General features: G+C 54.7%; 4 protein-coding genes across 6 annotated transcripts; 3 read left to right on the plus strand and 1 right to left on the minus strand.

The window, feature by feature from the left end:
• Positions 1-2028: 2028 nt before the first annotated feature.
• LOC306954541 (ATP-dependent RNA helicase DDX19B) lies at positions 2029-7333 on the plus strand (the record flags this gene model as incomplete). 3 transcript variants are annotated; one of them, XM_079545640.1, is made up of 12 exons in its annotated part: positions 2029-2085; positions 2189-2237; positions 2325-2378; positions 2876-3011; positions 3915-4007; positions 4226-4331; positions 4569-4683; positions 4935-5112; positions 5495-5732; positions 6279-6441; positions 6892-7083; positions 7272-7333. In XM_079545640.1, 12 exons carry the CDS (start codon positions 2029-2031, stop codon positions 7331-7333), a joined length of 1443 nt encoding a protein of 480 aa, XP_079401766.1. The 3 variants fall into 3 exon arrangements, with proteins under 3 accessions (XP_079401766.1, XP_079401767.1, XP_079401768.1); XM_079545641.1 differs by having other exon boundaries at positions 4229-4331; XM_079545642.1 differs by lacking the exons at positions 2029-2085; positions 2189-2237; positions 2325-2378; positions 3915-4007 and having other exon boundaries at positions 2884-3011; positions 4229-4331.
• A 3263-nt stretch (positions 7334-10596) lies between these two features.
• On the minus strand, positions 10597-15572 carry UBXN10 (UBX domain protein 10; the record flags this gene model as incomplete). The annotated part of the gene is made up of 2 exons (XM_079545577.1): positions 15473-15572; positions 10597-11463 (listed from the first exon to the last, which is right to left on the minus strand). Exon 2 carries the CDS (start codon positions 11446-11448, stop codon positions 10597-10599), a length of 852 nt encoding a protein of 283 aa, XP_079401703.1. The 5' UTR covers positions 11449-11463; positions 15473-15572.
• LOC306954422 (phospholipase A2, membrane associated-like) lies at positions 13426-14230 on the plus strand (the record flags this gene model as incomplete). Its single annotated transcript, XM_079545513.1, has 4 exons — positions 13426-13462; positions 13640-13784; positions 13884-13990; positions 14085-14230. The coding sequence occupies 4 exons, from the start codon at positions 13426-13428 to the stop codon at positions 14228-14230; spliced, it is 435 nt and encodes a 144-aa protein (XP_079401639.1).
• Positions 15101-19087, plus strand: LOC306954448 (phospholipase A2 group V-like; the record flags this gene model as incomplete). The annotated part of the gene is made up of 7 exons (XM_079545539.1): positions 15101-15149; positions 15446-15586; positions 15869-16013; positions 16116-16222; positions 16307-16430; positions 18263-18319; positions 18940-19087. 7 exons carry the CDS (start codon positions 15101-15103, stop codon positions 19085-19087), a joined length of 771 nt encoding a protein of 256 aa, XP_079401665.1.
• Between the last annotated feature and the right edge of the window lie 1926 nt (positions 19088-21013).

A 21013-nucleotide genomic window follows, 5' to 3' on the forward strand; every position in this document is an offset into this window, starting at 1 on the left:
CCCTGCAGTGCCTCGGTCCACAGGGAAGGATCTGCCCTCCCTCTTCACACCATGACTCATCTCTGGCTCGGCAAAGCTCAGCTGTAAAGCTTCTGCCAAGCGCTGCAACCCTTCCCCTCGAGGTTCTGCTCTGTGCTCCCATCCCCAGCGTGTTTCCTCCCCTTCCAGCACAGGCACAGCGCTGCGGGAGACGCAGCATCATTTCCAGCCAGCTGACGCATAGGTGCTCGGGGCGAGATAACAAGGGCTGGCTGCACCGCAGAGAGGAGGCAGAGGGCATCGGGATATTAGGAAGTAATTAAGCACCAGATGGGGGAGGAAGGAGAGGGAGCCCTTTGCCTTAGGGAAGAAAGGGAGGAATGAGCAGGGGAAGCGAGGAATTCATTTCTGAGAAGCCCTGGAGGTGAATTCAAGCCCCAGCGGGGGGACAGCAGCAGTGTCCCCGTGCTCCCGCGGAGGTTGGCACAAGCGGCAAGCCCCACGCTTGGGCTCAAAGTCCTGCTGGCGGGGCCACAGCTCCCAGTATCACCGCCGCGGGTTGCTGCAGCCTCACAGCCGCTGACCTGGCCCCAGCGGGGCGGATCAGAGCCGCATCAGCAGCACCGTAATCCCATCCGCGTGGGCTCGGATAGAAGTCACCACTCGTCCGGCCAAGCTCAGCCGCAGCGCACAGCGGTGACACCGCAGGGCCGCACACAGCGCCGGGATAACCCCCACCCCCCTCTACTTGGAGGACGGCTGTTGTGCAAAGGGTTCAAAATATTCCTCCGGCTTCGTTTGCATCAATCAACACTGACATCCAGCGGCTCGCAGCCCGCTTACAGCCTCGCAGCCGGCCGCCCTTTGCAGGGATGTGCGCGCACGGCCGGCCGGCCGCCTGTTGCACCGATGCGGTGTCGGGGCTCACGCAGCACCTCGGGGAGACGCAGCGATGCCGTTCAGCCTGGCAAAGCCCGCACACGCAGCCGGCGTGCCGCTGCTCCTTACCTTGCCCGTGAGGAGGAGGAAGGTGGGCCGGGGTGGGGCAACTTCTCCCCTTCTCCTGCAGCTCGGGAAAGGAATCACGCAAGCAGCGCTTCACGCCGCTCTGCCTCTGGAAGGCACGGGGAGACGGAGACGAAAAGGGAGAGAGCAAGGGAGGAGGGAGCGGGGTGACCGACACGGACACGGAGGCACGGACACACGCAGGCGGACGGACGCAGGTCCGGGAGCCCGTGGCAGAGCGGAGCCGTGCGGAGGTAACCATGACGATGATGCTCCCGCACCGCCGCCTTCGCCTCCGCCTCCCGCGGCCCCTCTGCGGCCCTGGGGACACGATGCGGAGCCCGCAGGGACAAGAAGGGTCCGCGGGGTGCCGCGGCAGCGCCCTGCCCCGCTGAAAGGTCCCGATGGGGCTGCCCCACAAGCGCTGCTGTCCCAGTAGGACACGTGGAGCGGGGATGGGGCGCGTGGCTCCTCCGCGTTCCGGCCGCTTCCACGGCTCCGTTCTCCCTCTCTGCGTCTCCATTTCGAGAATGGAAATTGCAAATGTCACAGCTGTGCCCCGAGCCCCAGCTCGCACATGGACCCACTTATGGGGGAAGCCCTCCCTTCTGCAGCAGCTCAGCGACTGCAGCACAAAACCAACCATCCCAAAGCTGCGCGAGCCCACCTCGCTCCGTTCTCTCGAGGCAGCACTGCGTGCCTCGGGAGCGGGGCTCATCCCGCACTTTGCAGAGGGGGACCCCAACCCCGCAGCACAGCGTGGGACTGACCCCACTTAACGCACAATCACTGAACAGGGCTGACCCTACGGTAATACATCAGGACAGGACCCCACACCCGCGGGGTAGGGGCACGGCCTGACCCCAACCCGGTGCTCCCTCATAACCACCCCCCCCCCCGCCCATGGGCGCGGGGCGGAACTTCGCTGCCCCGGAACTATAGTGCCGGTGTCGCCGCCCCCAACCGGAACCGGAACAACACCGCGCATGCGCCCTTCCCGCGCCCGGCGCCATTGCGGTGCTGGCGGCGCGGCCCGGCCCGGCCATGGCCACCGACTCGTGGGCCCTGGCCGTGGACGAGCAGGAAGCGGCGGCGGAGTCGGTGAGGCCTTCCCCCTCCCTACACACACACATATACGCACACACACCCTCCTCCATCCCTCTCCCTGCCCCGCAGCCGGGCTCACCGTGTGTCCTTATTGCAGCTGAGCACCCTGCAGCTGAAGGAGGAGAAGGCCAAGCCCGACGCCAATGGTGAGCGATGGGGGGAGGGCGGGCCGGGCGCTCCCTGAGGTTCTCGAGCCTAAAGCTCGCCCTCCTCCCCCCGCCCTGCTCCCCCAGGTGCCGTGCTGAAGGCGGACGACAACGTGGAGAGGACGGAGGATGAGGAGAAAGGTGGGTGTGCGCTCGGAGTCGCCGGATCCTTGGGGATCTATTGGGAAAACCCCACGTGTGGCCGCTCAGGTTTCATTCTGCTGCCGTTCATCCTCACCCCACGCAGTATTTTGCCCCTGGAACCTTCCCAAGTGCTGTTTCCTCCTGCTTTTCTTTCCTCGTCGGGCTGTCAGTGTCAACCTTAATGATGGTATGGAAAATAGGGAAACCCTAAAAGCCACCTGCTCCCACGTCAGCAGACAGCGGGGTGTTCAGCCCTGCTTCCCAGCTAGATGCTGAGCTGTAGGAACTGAAACGAGTTCAGCCCTGAGGTCTCCATTCAGCCTCAAAGCTCTGCCAGCTTCACTTTGTGAGGCTTAACGTGTGAACCCGTGGGATGTCCTGGCATTCAGGAAGTCTGGGCTGTCTGCGGGGGGGAATTTGGGTCTTTCCTTGGGTAGCGCAGCATCAAACCAGAAGCAACACCTGCGATGGCTTTTCCACCTCCCTTTTGGCAGAGGACCGAGCTGCCCAGTCCCTGCTGAACAAGCTGATCCGCAGCAACCTGGTGGACACCAGCAACCAGGTGGAGGTGCTGCAGAGGGACCCCAACTCACCGCTCTACTCCGTCAAGTCCTTCGAGGAGCTGCACCTGTAAGTGCCAACGTGAGCTGTGTGTGATAGATTCATGGACTAAGAGGTGGTCGTGTGGGGTTGTTGATTATATGGGTGATCTCAGCTTTGTTGCTTTGTTGCAAGGGAAAACGGACCTGCTGTAACTTCACTGCAGTAGTTCTGCTTCGTTAACCTTAGTGGCTGGGTGTATCCCAAAAGGCAGAGCTCCTATAGCACCCGTCTGACTAACTCCTGTCTTTCAGAAGGCAAACAGTCTGGGGGAGTTAGGAATGAGGCAGCTGGGCTGAGTGAGCCCTGTGTTGTGACTTGGTGCAGCCGTAGCAACTGTGTCAGAGCTGGGCTTGGTGCGTCCTTGAGCAGTGCAAGGTTACCTCTCAAAGGGCTTTTGTTCCAGCCTTCCTCTGAAAGTGATACCGTCTTTTCAAGCAGTGTGTTGTGCTGAGCAGTGGGAAGTGGTGGGCAGAACAAGTGCAACCTGTTTTGAATAGAGCACTGCTTACTGCTAGGAGCTCCCTGCTACCATGACCTGAGTTTCAGGTTGGATTAGAGGACAAGATTAGTGGCCTCTATTCCAGGATGGCCAGGATTGTCTGGAAAGCTGCTTTAGAACATGCAAGAAGCACAGCAGCAGCCTCTGGAGCTGTGATACGAGGTTTTCCATGTTGAAAGGCAGGTGTGCAGGATGGCTTAGTAAATTGAAGGTTGTTTTGTTTTTTTTGGTAAAGCTTCTGTTCCAAAGAGCACTGCGCTGCTGCTTGCAGCTTCCTGCCACTGATGGTGGTCATGCAGCAGTGCAATCCCAGCAGGGATGCAGGTGTCGAGGTCTGGCTGCAAGGGTTTTCTTGCCCTTTGGGATGGTGCAGCTCCTTGCCTATGAGATATTCCAAGGCAAAGCTTAAGAGAGAACGCCTCTGTTTCCAGGAAACCACAGCTCCTGCAAGGAGTCTATGCCATGGGCTTCAACAGACCATCGAAGATCCAGGAGAACGCCCTGCCCATGATGCTTGCTGAACCGTACGTACGCGCGCCTTTCTGCGTCCTCACCGTGTAGGAAGGGTCTGAAAGATCCTTTCAGAGAGGGGAGGACGGCGCTGGGGCTGCGGGGAAAGGACGGAGCAGCGGCACGTCTCAGAGCTGTGGGAAGGCTCAGCCTGCACTGCTCTCCCCCAGCGTTGTGGGGTGGCTGGTTTTCCTGAGCTCACGCTGATGTTGAACCCCGCTGTGTGTCGCAGCAGCCCGCAGAACCTGATTGCACAGTCTCAGTCTGGTACTGGCAAGACAGCCGCCTTCGTCCTCGCCATGCTCAGCCGTGTTGAACCTGGGAACAAGTACCCACAGGTGGGTTGTAGCTCCCGAGTACCCACAGGTGGGTTGTAGCACAGCTGAGCCCTTCTGTGGGGGTTTGGGGTGGTGCAGAGACCCCCTACCGAAGGGCCTGAGCTTCTATGGAGGCTTTTTAAACCCAATTTCTTTGTGAGATAGTTGAGCAGCGTTACTGAGGCTTGAATTCTTTCCTTAAAAAACATCCTGTTGGTGTTGGTTGTCTCATGCTCATCGTTCCTCTGTTTCCTCCAGTGCCTGTGCCTTTCCCCAACATACGAGCTGGCACTTCAGACAGGAAAAGTGATCGAACAGATGGGGAAGTTTTACCCGGAGCTGAAGCTTGCATACGCTGTCCGAGGCAATAAATGTGAGTAAGCTGGAACACCACCAACAGACTGCAAATGAAAATGATTTTCCTTGAGTTGAATAGAGCACTGGAACGTAATGGTTTTTAAACATCTGTACAGAATATGAATTTGATGTAACGAGAATTAACTCAGTGGGTGTCCTGGGGCAACGATGAATGCCTGTGGTTTATTCCTTAGCTCAATCTGAGCTCAGCATGAGTTATATTGTGGCTGATCTCAAAGCTTGACGGGTGGCTTTCTGTCTGGACAGTGGAGAGAGGTCAGAAGATCTCAGAACAGATTGTAATTGGCACACCTGGCACTGTGCTGGACTGGTGCTCCAAGCTGAAGTTCATAGATCCCAAGAAAATCAAAGTGTTCGTCTTGGACGAGGCTGATGTGATGATAGCAACCCAGGGCCATCAGGATCAGAGCATCCGCATTCAGAGGTAAGCATTACAGCTGTTGTGTAACATAGGGGCAGCAGGGCTACACTCTTGGCCTGGTGGCTGCCACCACAAAGCAACGAGATTCAAACAGCACCTTTAGCTCTAGTCCTGGCAGCTGGTAGAGGCAGAACGCTGTGGAAAGATGAGCAGTCGTAATTTTCTTCTGGAATAAGCCCCAGAGCGTGGCTTTATACTTTTTTTTTTTAAGGATGTGAGCCTGTAAGATGTGGGAATGATCAGGTGTGGGTGAGAGAAGTGAGGCTTTGCAGCCACTGAAATAACTGGCTCTGAGGCTGTCGGTCTGCGTTGCCTGGGGCGTCCATCCAGCAGGAGGTTCCGGGGTGCCGCGTGGGAACGCTGCTCACTTTGCTCTCTCTTGCAGAATGCTCCCCAGGGACTGCCAGATGCTTCTGTTCTCAGCCACTTTCGAGGATTCCGTGTGGAAATTTGCTCAAAAAGTTGTTCCTGACCCAAACATTATCAAGCTGAAGAGAGAGGAGGAGACGCTGGACACTATTAAGCAGTATTACGTTCTGTGCAATAGCAGAGATGAGAAGTTCCGTGCTCTCTGTAATATCTATGGTGCTATCACCATTGCCCAGGCCATGGTCTTCTGCCACGTGAGTCCTTTTGGGGAAAGTTACTTCCAGCAACCCCACTGGCCAGGTGTCCTTTTCAGAATGGAACCCGAGGAAGGGATGGGGAACCCTTACAGTTCAGCTCATACGTAGTTATTCCTGGCCCTCACATTTGGTAATTGCTGTCATACGGAGCTCTGTGAGCTGCACCAAGGCTGTTCCCTGGAAGCCACCATAGATCTGAGAAAAAGCAGTGCAGATAGCTGTGCAGAGCTCTGCTGGTGAAGCTCAGACCGGGTGGAACCTGTAGGTTCAGTCTGCTGCAGCAGCCTGCTTTTCTGCTGCCTCCTGGCGTCGGCCATCGTCAGAGTTCAGGAAACCAATAGGAAACAGTTTAATTCAACATTGTGTAGAGCCTCTGTTGGATTTCCCAGCTTCTTTCTGCTCAAAGGTTGCCCCTTTCCAAGCTGAGTGGCTTTGTTGTAATGACGATGGTTCTGAGACTTCAGCGTATGGACGTATAGCAAACCTCGCTTGTAAAGTGGAGTCAAACTTCCTCCCAAAGACAGGCTTTGCTTTGTGTTTCAGACCCGGAAGACGGCTGGCTGGCTGGCAGCGGAGCTCTCGAAGGAAGGCCACCAGGTGGCACTGCTCAGCGGGGAAATGATGGTGGAACAGAGAGCCGCGGTGATAGAGCGCTTCCGAGAGGGCAAGGAAAAGGTGCTGGTGACCACCAACGTGTGTGCCAGAGGTAAGGCGAGGCAGAGCTGTGCCGCGAGGGGCAGAAGCAGTGCTTCGTTCACGTTGCTGGGAGGTTTGCAGACAGCATTCCTATCCTCAGCTTCCACTCCAGACAAATGAGGGTCCCAAGGTGACTCTGAGCAGTTCAGGCTGTTTTTCATTAGCTGTGCTGGTGGGATTCTCTGTGCTGATAGCTGGATGGCTTCTATGTCAAAGTACCCCAGAAGTAGTTCATGAAGAAGGTTTATTTCCAGCTGCACGTGTGGGTTCTGTGATTGTTGCTGCTTCTTGTGTTGCTTCAGAGTTTGAGACTGGCTGTTAAATCTTCCTTCAGTCTGGGGTGACCACGGGGCAGCTGTCTGAGTATCTGTTGGAGGCTCTGACCAAAACACACACAGGTCGGGCCACAGGAGGCTGATCCTGCTACAGAACCATGGCATCTGCTGCTTTCTTTGATCAGGGATCGATGTGGAGCAGGTCTCTGTTGTTATCAATTTCGACCTTCCTGTGGACAAGGATGGAAATCCAGACAATGAGACCTACCTGCACCGCATCGGGCGCACGGGTCGCTTCGGCAAGCGAGGGCTGGCGATCAACATGGTGGACAGCAAGCACAGCATGAATATCCTCAACAGGATCCAGGAACACTTCAGTACGTGTCCTCAGGCTTTTTTTTTCCCCCTAAAATTAGGGATAATTCTGAGCTGCTGTGGATGTGAGCAGATCTGACTGCCGGCTGTTTGTTGAGCCCGAGCGGATCAGTGCAGCTCCTCAGGAGGAAGCAGCTTTCCCTTTGCTGCCCTCTGCCGTGGCGTCTGACTCGTTTCTTGTCTTCCACAGGCAAAAAGATCAACAGATTGGATACTGACGACTTGGATGAAATTGAGAAGATAACTAACTGAAGGACAGCTGCTGGAACCGGTGCGTACCCTGCAGTGGAAGCTCTCCCACTCCAATTGGATCAGATTGGCACGCCTCCCAGCTCGTCCCGAAGAGGACTCCTAAGATACGAGTACACAAAAATTACCTCATTTTAAAAATTGCAGTTGGACTTTCAAATGTGCAACTAAAGGGGGGGGGGAGGAAGAGGAAATGTTTACAGAAGCTTTTAACATTTCTTAGTCTAGCCTTAAAACGGGGGAGATCTTTTGAATGCTAAGAAGTAAACTTGCCACGAGTGGGCAGTGCGTAATTACTGAAAACTTATCTGGGGGAAGAAAAAAAAAAAAAAGAAAAAAAGCTTTATTGCTTTTAATTGAAGCAAAGTTCAGCGTAAACACGATCAGTTAAAAGACAAAAAAAGAGACAAAACCAAGGCAGCTGGTTTTTAGGTAAAAACTCAACTTGTACAAAATAGGATGTCACCTTCTGAGCTCTTCAGACTCATTTCTGGCTTAATGATGGATTTGCCCAGCTTCTCGTTAGGTAAATTGCCCAGGGGGGTCTCCAGTAAGTCAGAGTCTCTAACACAGGTGCCGTGTTGCTTTTGCTGGGCAGTGCTTTCTTTTTACTTTGTCCTTGATCTGTTAGAGCAGCCGCTGTGCAGTGGTGACAGTGCTGAAGTCAGTGCTCGAGAAATTCACCTGAAGCATTTAACCTTGCCAAACGATTGAGGGGTGGGTAGGGAGGGGGGGGATGGTGTGAAGGGAACTGTACTAATTAGTTTTCTGAATAAATTTGCCTCTGTAAAATGCTAGCATCCATTGGAGTGGGGGTCAGCCACCTTCAGGCAGGCGGTGCTGGTTCTGAGACGCTGCTGTGTGAATCATGTATACAGAACTGCTGGATTTCACTGACCAATAATAGAAGTATTTATCTGGCTTTAAAAAAAGGAAAAAAAAATCCTAACTGTGTGTTGACCAAAAAAAAAAAACCAACCTCCTTTTAGAAATGCCAAATTTGTACCTGTGATGGGATGCTTCAATATCAGAGGTGGAGGAGAAGCGCTCCCCGCTTCCATTGCGCGCAGTGCAGCTCAGCCGTGCCCCTGCCTCAAGGTGAGCCATGCCAGGGAAGGGATGAGCAGCAACTGCTGTGGCTTTGAGTTGGCTTGGGACCACTGCAACACACAGGGAAAGCCTGCAGGTTGCAGCCCCAGCCTGGTTTGCAGGAGATGGAGGCTCCTGAGCTCCTGGGGATGCGCGTGAGCAGCCGCCGGCCGCTGTAGGAATCACTTCCCAACAGATGTACACAGTGTAAATTTAAAACTAGGAATTTATTCTGGCCATCATATTCTGTTCAAAGACAGGAACGTGGATCCTTTTACCAAGTAAAAAAACAAAACAAAACAACAAGAGGCTCGTTTAAAATGTACCTAAAATTTTAGGAAACCGTGCACCCTTTTATCGATTTGTATAAAGGCTTTAGTGGGGGGGGGGGGAAGAAAAAAAAAGAAAAAAAAAAAGAAAAAAAATCTGTGAAACTCTTTTGTATTCTGGGGTGTATCTATTTTTATTCAGTTGGAAACCTATTTAAAGTGGCAGGTGAGTGAGTGCTTGCGTGCAGAGTGGAAGACTTGTTGCAATCACCTCCTTTCGTGGTACAGCTGAACGAGCTCGTGACAGCAGTGAGTTGAATTGTCATGAAAGCTGCTGCTGGGCCTGTGTGCTGTTTCTAATGTACTTTTAATTGGAATAAAGAACACATACCGACTGCTGCCTCAGCTTGTTTCTAAACGCCTTCTTGTTGTTGAAGAGCCGTAGGTAAGGAGCAGCCCAGCCACGAGCTCTGATCCATTTTCTATTCAGGAACATCTCAAGGTGATGCTTCACCTCCTGCTCGTACAGGGACCAGTTTGCAAAGGGCAGAGGGGGAGAAGTGGGGCAGCAGCTTCTTCCTGCACTGCGTTTGCCCTAGATGGAGATTTGATGCACTTTCCTGTAGAAAAATACACTTCTTTGGAGACACTGCAGTCCACGGGTCGGTCGGAGGGCTGAGCTGTCTGATCCAGGCCATCTCTGGAACATTCAGCTTGGTGAAGAGGAGGCCGAGCCTCCAGCAAACAGAAATCATTGCCAGTTCAAATTTTAGCTGAGAAGGTTTTATTGATTATTTTTTTTTTACCATCACACTGTATGAAAATACTCTGACAGCAGCAGTGACATCACACACACACAGCAGGCACCAGTCCCTGCCTGCTAACGCTGCCGTGCTCTTCTTCTACCACCCACATCCATGGTCCTGAGCTGCCCACGTTCTCAAGGCTGCTGCAAATGTCACAGCAGAGCGGCTGTGAAAGGTCTGATGAAAGCATCCCAGGTCTCATGCTCTCCCTGAAGATGCTGGCATACCTACAGCTTGCTCACCAACAGCTGCAGCAGAGACCTGGACCCTTGAACACTGACTTTGGAATGAGATTCAACATTCTTGGTCAATACTGGAATGAATTTTTTACTGTTATCGCTCTCGTGAGCTGCTCTGGCAATTCTGCTGAGCTGAAAGCCTGGGTTTTCCTCACGATGTTATAAAATGAGCTCAGCTGTGTGGCAAGCTGTCCATTTTTTTTAGCACAGACATACTAAGTTGCCCTACTCGCGATTTTTGACAAAACAACTTTGCAAGAGCCATATTGGTTCAGTAAAACAAAACTGCTGGATGAGCCAATTCCTCTCCCAAAGCCAATTAATACAGAATTGTAAGCAAAAGAAACAACAACCAAACCTCCCACTGCAGCACTTGGCCTGAAGACTAATTCATTTCAGCATAAAAGCACTAAATGAAGTATTTTGCAGCATCCCACCTTGACTGTCCAGCTCCTCTGAACTACCAGTCGTCAAACAAGAGAAGAAAAACTGAGGAGAAAATCCCACTGCTCACCAATACAACCACAATCCAGCTGAGTTTCACAGAGTACAACAGTTCTGCTTCTGTTTTCCTGAATGCTTGATCCCCTCTGGGAAGTGGCACCTTCAGAGAAGAGGACACAGAAGAAGGTTCCTGCTCTAAGGACAGAACAAACATCTAAGAAGGAAATGGTTAATTTCAAAACCAAAGTTGGTGGCACCCAGGAAGGAACTTGTGGATAAAAGACACTGTCCCTGCAGTCAGCCTAGGTGGGTACACTTGAAGCAGCACTTCAACATGTGCTTTTGGTAACCACGAGTCTGCTTCAAGGGAACTTGTAGAAAGATGAAGAGGACCAGGCTGCTCCAGTGCTCGGCTCAGCTTACAGGTCGGCGTCCTGCTGCTCGGCCTGCCGGATGCACAGCACAGACTTGTGGGGGATCCCACACTCCTGCAAGGACCTGCTGAGGTCATGGAAGCTCCGTCTGGGCACCTCCGTGGTTTCAATGCTGCAGCGTTCATATTTGGCAGCTGTTTGGTGTTCTGCTAGAGCAAGGACTGTCTGGAGACTGTCTGTGGGCTTGAAGTGATGTTCAAACCTTTGACCGGAGGGAGACCGAATAGCGAGCAGCAATCGTGACTCTTTCTGCAGCGGTGCTTCCAAACTCAGAGTTGATAACAAAGAGCTCTCTTGCCTCATTTTCCTTCCTGGCTTCTCAGGAGCACACCAGCCTTCTTCATTAGGGACATGGCTTTCTGGTGACCTGCAGGCAGATCTTTGCTCTCCAGAAGGAACGGCAGTTTTTGGAGCACCCTTCTGTCCCCAGCTCGCATCCAGACGGCCGCTCTGCTCCTCTGCACCCTCCACTCCCTTTCGGCCAATGGAGGGGAGCACTCTGTATTTGTTCAGGGAGGACGAGCTCCGCAACGGCACCTGCTGCAGGAGCTCAGGGATCTCCTCTGGGGAGATCTGGCCGGAGGGGAACACTGCTTTCACAGATGATGCTCTCCGGCTGCTCTGTAAGTCATGTGGAGCTGCTGGAGATGATGGCACTGCACAAGGAAAGGTGTCTGTGGTCCCAGAGTAATTGAAGGTTGACCTCGTGCGACCCTTGGCAGATTTTGGCCGGGTCATGTGCATGGTGATGGCGTTTGGCTGAAAGACAGAGAGCGCCGTGCTTGAAGGGAAGTAGCAGCAAAGTTGTACTGGGCTCAGAAGAGCTGCTGTGGCCATTGCTTCCCAAGACACCTGCAGTTGGGAAAGCAGAATTAAAAGTTACAGGAAACGGCCTAAAATGGCCTTAATTTCCCTGCTGACTTCGTGCTGCATATCATCTAATAGCAGAGATCTGGTGCGTCACAGACTGAAACCTGTGGCTCAGTGCTGGCAGCCAGAGACAAAGGAGCACACGCCACTGTAAGCGCACAAATTGCTCACAGCTGACTGGTCTCCCCAAAACAAGCAGAAGGAATGGAACAACCACTCAGTGCCCATTCGAGGCAGGGCTCTGAGGAGCAGCAGAACACACGCTCCTCCTGCCAACTGCAGTCACACGGGGGTGTTTGATTGACTCCTGCCAACAAACATGCTCCAAGGCAACAAAGAGGAAATTCTGAATGCATTGCAGCACTTATATACAGACTTATATAAACGTTTAGATACATGGTTACACCCCACACAACCAAAACGCCCTCAGCCACCACAATGAGACTCCTCCAAGTGAGGGTCTCCAGCCCCCCAGCACCGCACGTGTTGTCAACACAGAGCAGTTTAACTTTGGGTGCCCGAGCTGCTCCACGGGGTTGGGACAGAGCACTGCAGCACCCACAGGGACCCAAAGTGCTGTGCCCCATGTCTTGGGGTGGCAGTAGGCCCCGTTTTTGGGGTCAGCCCCAGCCCCGCAGTGCAGCCCAGCTCCCTAGCAGAGCCTCTAGTGCCCCAGCCCCACAGCTGAGCCCAGTCCAGACCCTCAGCCAGTCCCCAGCCCCACAGCTGAGCCCAGTCCTGCCCCCACAGCCCATCTCTGACCCCAGTCCCCAGCCCCACGGCCCGGCCCCGCCGCCTCACACCTGCCACCCTGGTGCCGCCCGCGCCCGCCGGTAAACACAGCCGCGTTGCCACGGCGACCGTCCCACTTCCGGCTACCACCGAGAGGAGCGGCCGCGCTGGGCAGAGCGCCCCCTTGCCGCGGTCCTCCAGGCGCCATGTCACGGCCGAGGCTCACCCTAACTTTACTGTTTTAACCCCAAAAACTGACCTGAGCCTTCTGCTTTGCTCAGGATGAGCGTTTAAACCCCGGGAGCGTGGCAGCAGGGCGACCACACAGCCCCACTCCACTGGGTAGAACTGCAATAAACCCCAAACCCATCCACTGGGACGAGAGCTCCTTCCAAGAGCCGCCCAGCACACGCACCGAGCCCATAACCCAGTGCCTGCACAAAAGGCCCCGACCCACCTGGTGTGGGGCAGGGTGGGACCAGAGCTGCCTCCAGCCTCACCCCCCTCTCTGTGCACACAAAGCACCATTTTCTTACTGACAGATTTCCTCCCTTGGAAGGGGGGTTAATTACCAAGGGTGGAGCAGTGCCTATGAATACAGGCAGAGCCTGCTGTCTGTTTGCTCTGGGCTGCCTGGCTGCTCGGCAGTGATAGCAGCCTTTGTGTGTTATCTCCTCAGGTGCTCTGCCTCTCTTTGCATCACGTTGTGGCTGCAGTGATTCAATAACCTGTGCTCCAAAGGCATCCCCGATGGGGCTCTCATGGCTTCCAGCCTGCTTTGCCCACGGTCTCATGTTGCAGAACCTTTGAGAAGCCTCAGGCTTCTCCCACGCGCTGGTTGTACCAGATTTGGCGAAGATTGCATGGGAAAGACTGAAGAGCAATCAACTGAAGGGCTGCAGAGGACAAGCTGCTAACAGTACTCACTAGCTACACTGCCAAGGCTGGAGCACCATGTCTGTAGCCAGAGCCTCCACCTGACCAGATATCTTTAGGGCACAAGCCACTTGTATCCCTACAGCAAGCAAGGTTTCCTGGTTTTGTGCAAGGGGCACCGGCAAGGGACAGGGGGAGGATCTCTCCCCTCTTTATCCATATAAAGCAAACCCGCCAAGCCCCAGAGCCACAGGGAGAGGAGGGTGGGATTTTATTGCCCCCATTTCATCACCAGTCCCAGAGTGCTGCTCGCCGTCCTCTTTCTCCATCGTGAAGATGAGGAATCTCCTGCTCGCCCTGCTGCTGGCTTACGGTGAGTCGGCCGGTGAGGCTGGGGTCTCAACCCCCTGCATGCAAACCATACAAACTCACAGGCTTTGAGTGTCTTTTGTCCGAGCTTTGCCATTTCCCTGCCACGCTCAGTGTGGTTGTGGGGGGTTGGGTGATGGGTCACGTTGATGCCACTCTGTCCCCCCATCCCTCTCTGCAGGGCTGCCTCCGGCGCATGGCAGCTTGCTGGAGCTGGAGCGCATGATCAGAGTGACCACAGGGAAGAGTGCCCTGCTCTCCTATAGCTGGTATGGGTGCTTCTGCGGCATCGGGGGCAGAGGAACCCCAGTGGACCCCACTGACACGTGAGTACCTGGAAAATCATGCTGCTGCCGGGCCACGTGCTCCTCCCGGTCACCTCACGTTTGGGGCTGGCGCTTCTCTCACCTCTGACACATCTGCAGCTGCTGCCATGCCCACGACTGCTGCTACAGGCAGCTGCGAGAGAGCAGCTGCAGCCCCCTGATAACCCCGTACCAATTCGATGTCACCGATGGGGACATCACCTGCGGTGAGTGCCAGGGAGCAGATTGCCTGGCGAGGTGGTGAGAGCACGGGGATGGAACAGCAGCACTGGGGCAGAACATCACATTTGTCCCCTGCAGGTGATGAGCAAAGCTGGTGCAAGAGAGAGACCTGCCTGTGTGACAGGGCCATGGCTTCGTGCTTTGCCAGCGCTCTGCCTTCCTACAACGTGTCCTACCGCTTCTACTTCAAGCTGAGGTGCAGAGGGAGCAAGCTGCAGTGCTGAAATCTGCATGTCTGCCTGTTTTGAGTGCCTTTCCTCGTTGCTGTGGGAAGGACAGGGTGATGTGAGTGCTGAGAGGGGCTGCAGCCCTCCTCGCAGTGAGGTGATGCGCAGGGTGAGCAGGGCACATGCGATAGCTGGAGATCCCCAGCTCCCCAGAAGAGTTCCTGTCCCCTTCTTCCTCTCTTTTCTCTACTGATTTTGTTTTCCAGCAAAAAGGAATTGAATAAATGGTGTGAAAAATGCTCTGTGGTGTTTTGCTGTTGGACCGCTGAGAGATGGGTCTGTCCCACGCTCGATCCCCAGCATTGAGAACTGGGGACAAATAACATGCCACCAAGTAAAACTCCCTGGGGTTTGTCAGCAACACTTCCCTGCAGCGAGCCCGGGGCTGGTGGCTTCTCCCAACATCCCCCTCCTTCTTCTCTGAACTCACTCCCAGAGCTAACATGCAGAGCAAACTTCATATTTTGATGGTCAGGGGATCATCCCTTCCTACTGCAGTCAGAAAAGCCATTTTTTGCCAGTATTCAAGGATTGCCTGCCCCCTGTGAGCCCTTTTTAGGGCTTTGATTTACACCTTTGGAATCAGGGCTGGCTATCCCACAATACAGCACCAGCAGGGCTGGTAAAGCAGTGGAAAACACCCCCGAGCTGCTAGGGCTGGGGCAGAGTGTATTGCCTTCCTCTTGCACTGGAAGTGACACCGCTTTGCTGTCATCACTGCTGGCATGGATAGAGGCAGGGGGATTTTCCTGCATTCACATTAAGGGGAAGGATGGTGCTTTCTCCTTCATAGAAAAGCCCCACTTCCAGAACTGCATGAGTTGAGTGTTCCACAGGTTTGTGGAAGTGAAAGCAAGCCCTATATAAATGGAGCCATGCCAACCACGCGCCCATGAGCGGCAGAGGCTTTCCAGAGGTAAGCAGGGTTAGAGGAACACCTTCCTTCCTTTCCTACCTTAACCATAAGCTGTACTGCAAGTGGGGATGGAGGCACAGGCAGAGAAAGCAGTGCTGAGCAGCAGAGCAAAGGCAGTCTGAGACAGCAGTCCAGAGCTGTGTCCCCTCAAGGGCTTCAGCTTTCTCTACACTCTGCTTTTTTCCCTGCTCTCCACCACCCGCTGCTCTTTACTGTTCCATCCCTGACACCCAAACTGCAGCATTTGTTGCCAAAGCTGGGCTGCAGTGGGCATTGCCTCCTTGCTCCATCCCCAGCTGGGGAGAGGGAAGAAGAGAAGTCCCCTGCTGCAAGAGGCTTGGTGGTGCAGTGGGGAGATGACCTGGCGTTGGCTTCCTCTTCCAGGGCGGTAGGAAAGATGAATGCTCTCCTTGCACTGGCCATGCTGTTTGCTTCGGGTAAGTGTCCTCACCTGTGCTGCCAGGGCAGCCACACCTGCATCAAACAGAAATGTTAGAGCTGTGGCTTTCTCAAGCTTTCACTTTCCAGCACCACTTCCCCAAAACACATAACAACCCCCCCAGATAACAGCTCCCCTGTGCTGGGGATGAGTTTCCTCTCCAGCACAGCGGGTAAGACCGCGGTGAGATGACTTGGTGGTGGAATATAGCAGGGGATACCAAGGGGATGACAAAAAAGGGGAGAAAAGTGTTTCTGTCATCACACTGATTCCCCTCCAGGCTCGTCGCCGGCTGCTGGGAGCCTCTGGCAGCTGCAGCAGGTGGTCACAAAGCTGACGGGGAAAAACGCCGTGCTGCATTACTCCTTCTATGGCTGCTACTGCGGCGTGGGGGGCCGCGGGCAGCCCAAGGATGCCACAGACAGGTAAGCACCCATTTAAAAATCTCCCTGCTCAAATGTATTCATTCGAATCTGAGGGGTGTGGGAAGCAGGGGAGAAAATCTAAAAGCTCAGAGCCCTGCGCAGATGCTGCCAGCTGCACGATGCCTGCTACGACGGCCTCCAGAAGTACCACTGCAACGCCAAGCAGCAGCACTATCAGTACAGCTGGCGCAGCGGCCGCCTCACCTGCAGTAAGTGGGGATGCTGAAAAAGGGGCTCCTCCCTTCTCAAAATGAAATGAAATGAAATGGAATCAAAATCCGTGCTGCTCGCAGACAGGGACTCGTGGTGTGCCCAGCTGTCCTGTGAGTGCGACCGCAGCCTGGGGCTGTGCCTGCAGAGGAGCGCGAGGAGCTACAACCGCCGCTATGTTCTGTACCTCAAGAGCAAGTGCAGGTGGTGAGCACGTGCAAAGCAAAGACTCTTTGGGTTTGGCCCTCTGCTTCGCTTCTGGAGCTGAGTTTCTGCACAGACCCGCGTTCGTGTTGGACTGAATCGATGTGAAAATAAATTATGTGCTTAAATCATCTTGGTCCTCTGTGAGCTGGAGCCCAGCATTGCCCTCCCAGTGCTTCCCATTACATTCCAGAGCCTCCTAGCACACACGCAGTACCACCTTGTGCTATGCAGAACAGCTCAATAACCTCACAGCGCTCTCAAATGCTGCCCCGAGACCCAGAGCATTCCCAGTAACCTCCCAGTGCCCCCTAGTGTTATCCAGAGCCTTTCAATCACCTCCCTGTGCTGTCCAGAGCCTCCTAACACCCTCCCAGTGGACCCCAATCCTTGCTAGAAATCCCCAATATGCTCCCAGTGCTGCATAGCACCCCACAATAACCTCTCTGTGCCTTCCCAGTGCAGCTTAGTACTGCCTTGAGCCCTCCAGTCCCCTTCTAGAGCTGCTTAGTGTAGCCTAAAGGTTTCCCAGTGCCTTTCCACTGAGCTCCAGCGTTGCCCAAAGCCCTTCAGTTAAATGCCAGTGCTCTGTGGTAATGTCTACAATCTCCCAGTGCCCCCCAGTGCAACCTACAGACACCCAGTACTCTTCTAACGCCTCACAAAATGAGACTTTGGACACTCAGCATGGGGCTTTAGATCAACAAAATTGGGTTTGGGGAGCTGAAACATAGGTTATGGACCCTGAAAACGGGCATACGGAATGAGAAAAGATGACTTGAGCCCTCAAAAATTATGACTCGCAGCCTATAACTGAACTTGTGAACCCATAGAAGAACTCCCTAGACTGAAGAGTCTGGGCCCTACAAACAGGATTACAAGCCCCTAAAGTTAGCACTTGGATATTCAAAAAGGGATCTTGTGACCAAAAATCAGGATGGTTAGAACCTCCAAGTGGCATTTTGGAGTGTAAGATAAAGAATGAAGCTCAGGACCCAAAAAATGAAGATGGGAGGATGCCTGGGGTCTGTAGGCAGTACTGAGAGCACTGAGAAAGTGCTGAGGGCATCTAGAGAGCAATGGGGGGAACTGGGAGCATACTGGGAGGCTCTTGGGGGTTACTGGGAGGGCATTTGGGGGTCTCTAGATAGCACTGGGGCATACTGGAAAGCTCAAAACAATACTGGGAGACAGTGGCAGAGTATTGGGCTGTTGCAGAAAGCTACAGGGAGCAGCAGGGGGTACTGGAACGGTGCCTGGGGGTCCCCGGAGGGCAGCGAGGGGCTCCAGGCTGCGTCACACCAGGCTGTGGGTTTGGCCGGCGAGGGACGGGGCGTAGCAGGACGGCGTGTGGGGACAGGCGAGAGGCATTTCTGCACTTCCAGGCAGGAGCTGGAGGCACAGGGCAGTGCTCGGCCAGGAGCGAGGGATCGGAATTGGAACCGGTGCCATTTCCCGGTAAGAGACCCCAGCCTGACCCTGCTGCTGCTGGGGTCATCGCATTGCAGAAGTGAAAACAGGGCTGGGGGGTTGGGAGGAGAGGGAGGAGGCGGCACGCTGAGCTGGTTTTTTTTATCTGCCTCGTGATGAAGTGCTTTGAGGGGAAATCTCAGCTGAGGAGATGCTGCTGCCAAGTCCTCTTTGGTGCGAGGGGCGGTGGGACGCGAGCTGGAGGGGTGGGCGGTGGGACAGCACAGGAATACGCTTGCTTTTGGCCAAGAGGCAGCAGCACCGTGAGAGGGAGCCCTCCTGCCTCCCTCCCTTCAACTTCTGGAGGAATTCGACGTGATTTCAGCAGGGCAAGGTTAGCAGGGCAGCGCCCGTTTCTCCCCCAGGTGCAGGCGAGAGGAAGATGAAGGTCCTGCTGATGCCGGCGCTGCTGCTCGCCTGCGGTGAGTGCAGCTGCGACAGAAAAGGAGATCCCAGCCAAAGCTGCTCCGCTCCAGCCGACCGGGGCTTGTTTATCTCGCTCACAAAATCCCATTTTCCGGTCGCTTCAGGCATGCTCACAGCTCGTGGGAAGCACCCGCACAAGTTTGCTCCGGGGCTGGAAGGGAGCACCGTGGGAAACCTGACTGCCCATGGCTGTGGCTCGGGATGGGGCCGTGGTCGCGCTGCCTTCATGGACAGGTACAGCATCAGCAAGCGGCAGCAGAAGGGGAACAGGATTTAGCGAAAGTGAGGCAATGCTCTCCCCTTCCTACAGCCTTGTCAAGGCAGAGAGCACCAGCTGAAACGGATGGGATGGCAGCACAGGGCAGGGCTGGTCTGAAAACCAGGGTGCAGAAAGGCTGGAGCCAGCAGTTGGACGCGGTGATCGTTATGGGTCCCCTCCAATCTGGGATATTCTAGGGTTCTGAGAGAGGCTGCAGGGAGAAAAGCTGAGAAGAGGTGGGTGTGTGAACAGCGGGAGCAGGCTGAGGATTGCCCTGGGTGACTTAGCGCTGGGGGCAGGTTGGAGAGCAGCTAGCAGGCTGTTTGGGTCAGGGCCAGGCTCTCGTTCTCCCTGCAGGTGCTGCCTGCTCCGTGCCTGCTGCTACGCCAAGCTGGCCGCACGCCGCTGCCGCGTGGGACAGACCCAACGCCTCCCTGTGCCCCAGCCGGGGGTCCCTGCCTGCAGTAAGTCCCCACGGCCACGCTTTAGGATCCTGGCACCTTGATAAAGTCCCCACTGCCACCCCGGCAGCTCGCTGGGTTCTTCCTACAGCCACCATCCCAGCGCCGTGCTTCCTCTCGCTCCCATAGGCTCCGGGACGTGGTGCCAGCGCGCAGCCTGCAGGTGTGAGCGTTTGGCTCAGCTGTGCCGGGCTCGCAGCCGGGCGCTGCGCAGGTGTCGAGGCAGGCGCTGCTGATGGAGAAAGGCTCCTCGTCATAAACCCACCTCCATGCTGGTAAGCAAAGCGGAGCTCGGCGCGGCGCCAGGAGCGCCTCCCGATGCTCTTCTTCGAGGCTTTTTGGTTACGATAGGAGGACAGCCGCCCTTTTGTGAAGCTGCGTCATCGGACACTGGGTGTGAGGAGGGCAGCGCAGATGGAATGTTTCTGCTCAGAAAAACAAGGGAGGAGCAGACACCTGTGCCTTGTCACAGCAAAGGGCGAGATGATGGAAGCGGTCTTGCTGTTGGCGTCCACCCCTTTTGGCTCAAGCTCCCCATTGGTAAATCACTGCAGAGATGTCGGCTCCCTCAGCTTCTTGCTTCGCTGCAGAATCTTGTATGTTGCTCCAAAATAAAACCAGAGAGCACAAAGCTTCGGTCTTCTGTGACTTCACTGCGTTCCGTGACAACCCCTAGCACTGAGGGAAGCTCATCTGTTAGCAGGGCTTCCTGTGGAGACACCAATAAAAAAAAAAATCACCCAGCCCAAAGGAGCAGAGCTGAGCAGCAGGGTCCAGAGCCTGCTTATATGGCTGCCCAATGGCACCATCACCTTTTTGCAGAAAGGAGAAGCCAGTCCATGCTCCCTGAAGGGTGCTTTATCCCCCATGTGCTCACTGGCACCCCTCAGCCTTCAGCTCCCTACAATTCGCAGCTTCCCCGAGGCAGAGAAATGGAAGCTGCTGTGAAAGTCAGTGGGCAGGCAGGATGCTGCAGGAGGGCTGGCTGCCAACGAGCTTCGCTGCGATGGGACGGCGGGGAAATCACACTTGCCTCACAGTCAGAGCAGAACAAAACATGTTTCTCATCAGAAAAGAATGTTTTGGCCTTATTTTGCAACAATCTCCAGCGTGTCCCTTAGGAAAAGGCAGTTCAGGCAGCAGCTGCTTCCTCTCACCCCGAGCATCCTCATGATGGCAGGTTTTCTGCCCTGCAGGTAAATTCAGCACAGCTGACCTCATGGGAGAGCCTGGGCAGTGCTGCAAACCCCGTGGGGCTCTGCAACAAAGCACAACCCCCAAAACAGTGACAAAAGCTGGTGTCTACAGGAGCGCCAGCTGCAATTCACGCTCTAGCTTGTCCCAGATGTGATGAGCGGTACTGGGAAATACCCACTGAACAAGGAAGCATCCCTGAACAAGGAAGTGTCCCTTGAATCAGAAATGCCCCCCACAGCTGCAAACCAGGCACCCACTGCTTAGCCCTGGGGGGGCACGAGCACCCACTAGGAAGGAGAGTGCAGCCCTGCGCCAAGCAGCTGCTGTTTGCAAGGTGTAAATCAAGGATCGTGTCCTTGTCAGGATGGGACACAGAGGTGATTCAGCTGACAGACTGCACACCAGAATGAGTTGCAACACTCTCTCTCTGTTTAAATTTGATATGTTTTTCTGCTGGGACATCTGGCTATACAAACCAGCTTACCTGGAGCTCCACAGGCAGCTCTGTTAGCTCAGGTGCACAAGTGCTGAAAGCAGCACTAGAATTGGTGCACAGGGCATGGAGGAGAAAGAAGGCAACTCCATGTAAACATGCCAAACTCATTAATTATTACCAGCAACCCCAGCCAGACCCCAAGAATGTTACAGCACTTGCTGGGCACAAAGACGTGCAATGCTTAGCATCACTTAGGACTGAGCACAAAACATCTCTGCATCTCAGCCACGTCAGGACAGCAGAAAGGGAAGATAGTTGGCACTCTGCATTTTCTCCC

This window comes from Tetrao urogallus (genome assembly GCF_951394365.1).
Source record: "Tetrao urogallus genome assembly, chromosome: 21".
Lineage (NCBI taxonomy): Eukaryota > Metazoa > Chordata > Aves > Galliformes > Phasianidae > Tetrao > Tetrao urogallus.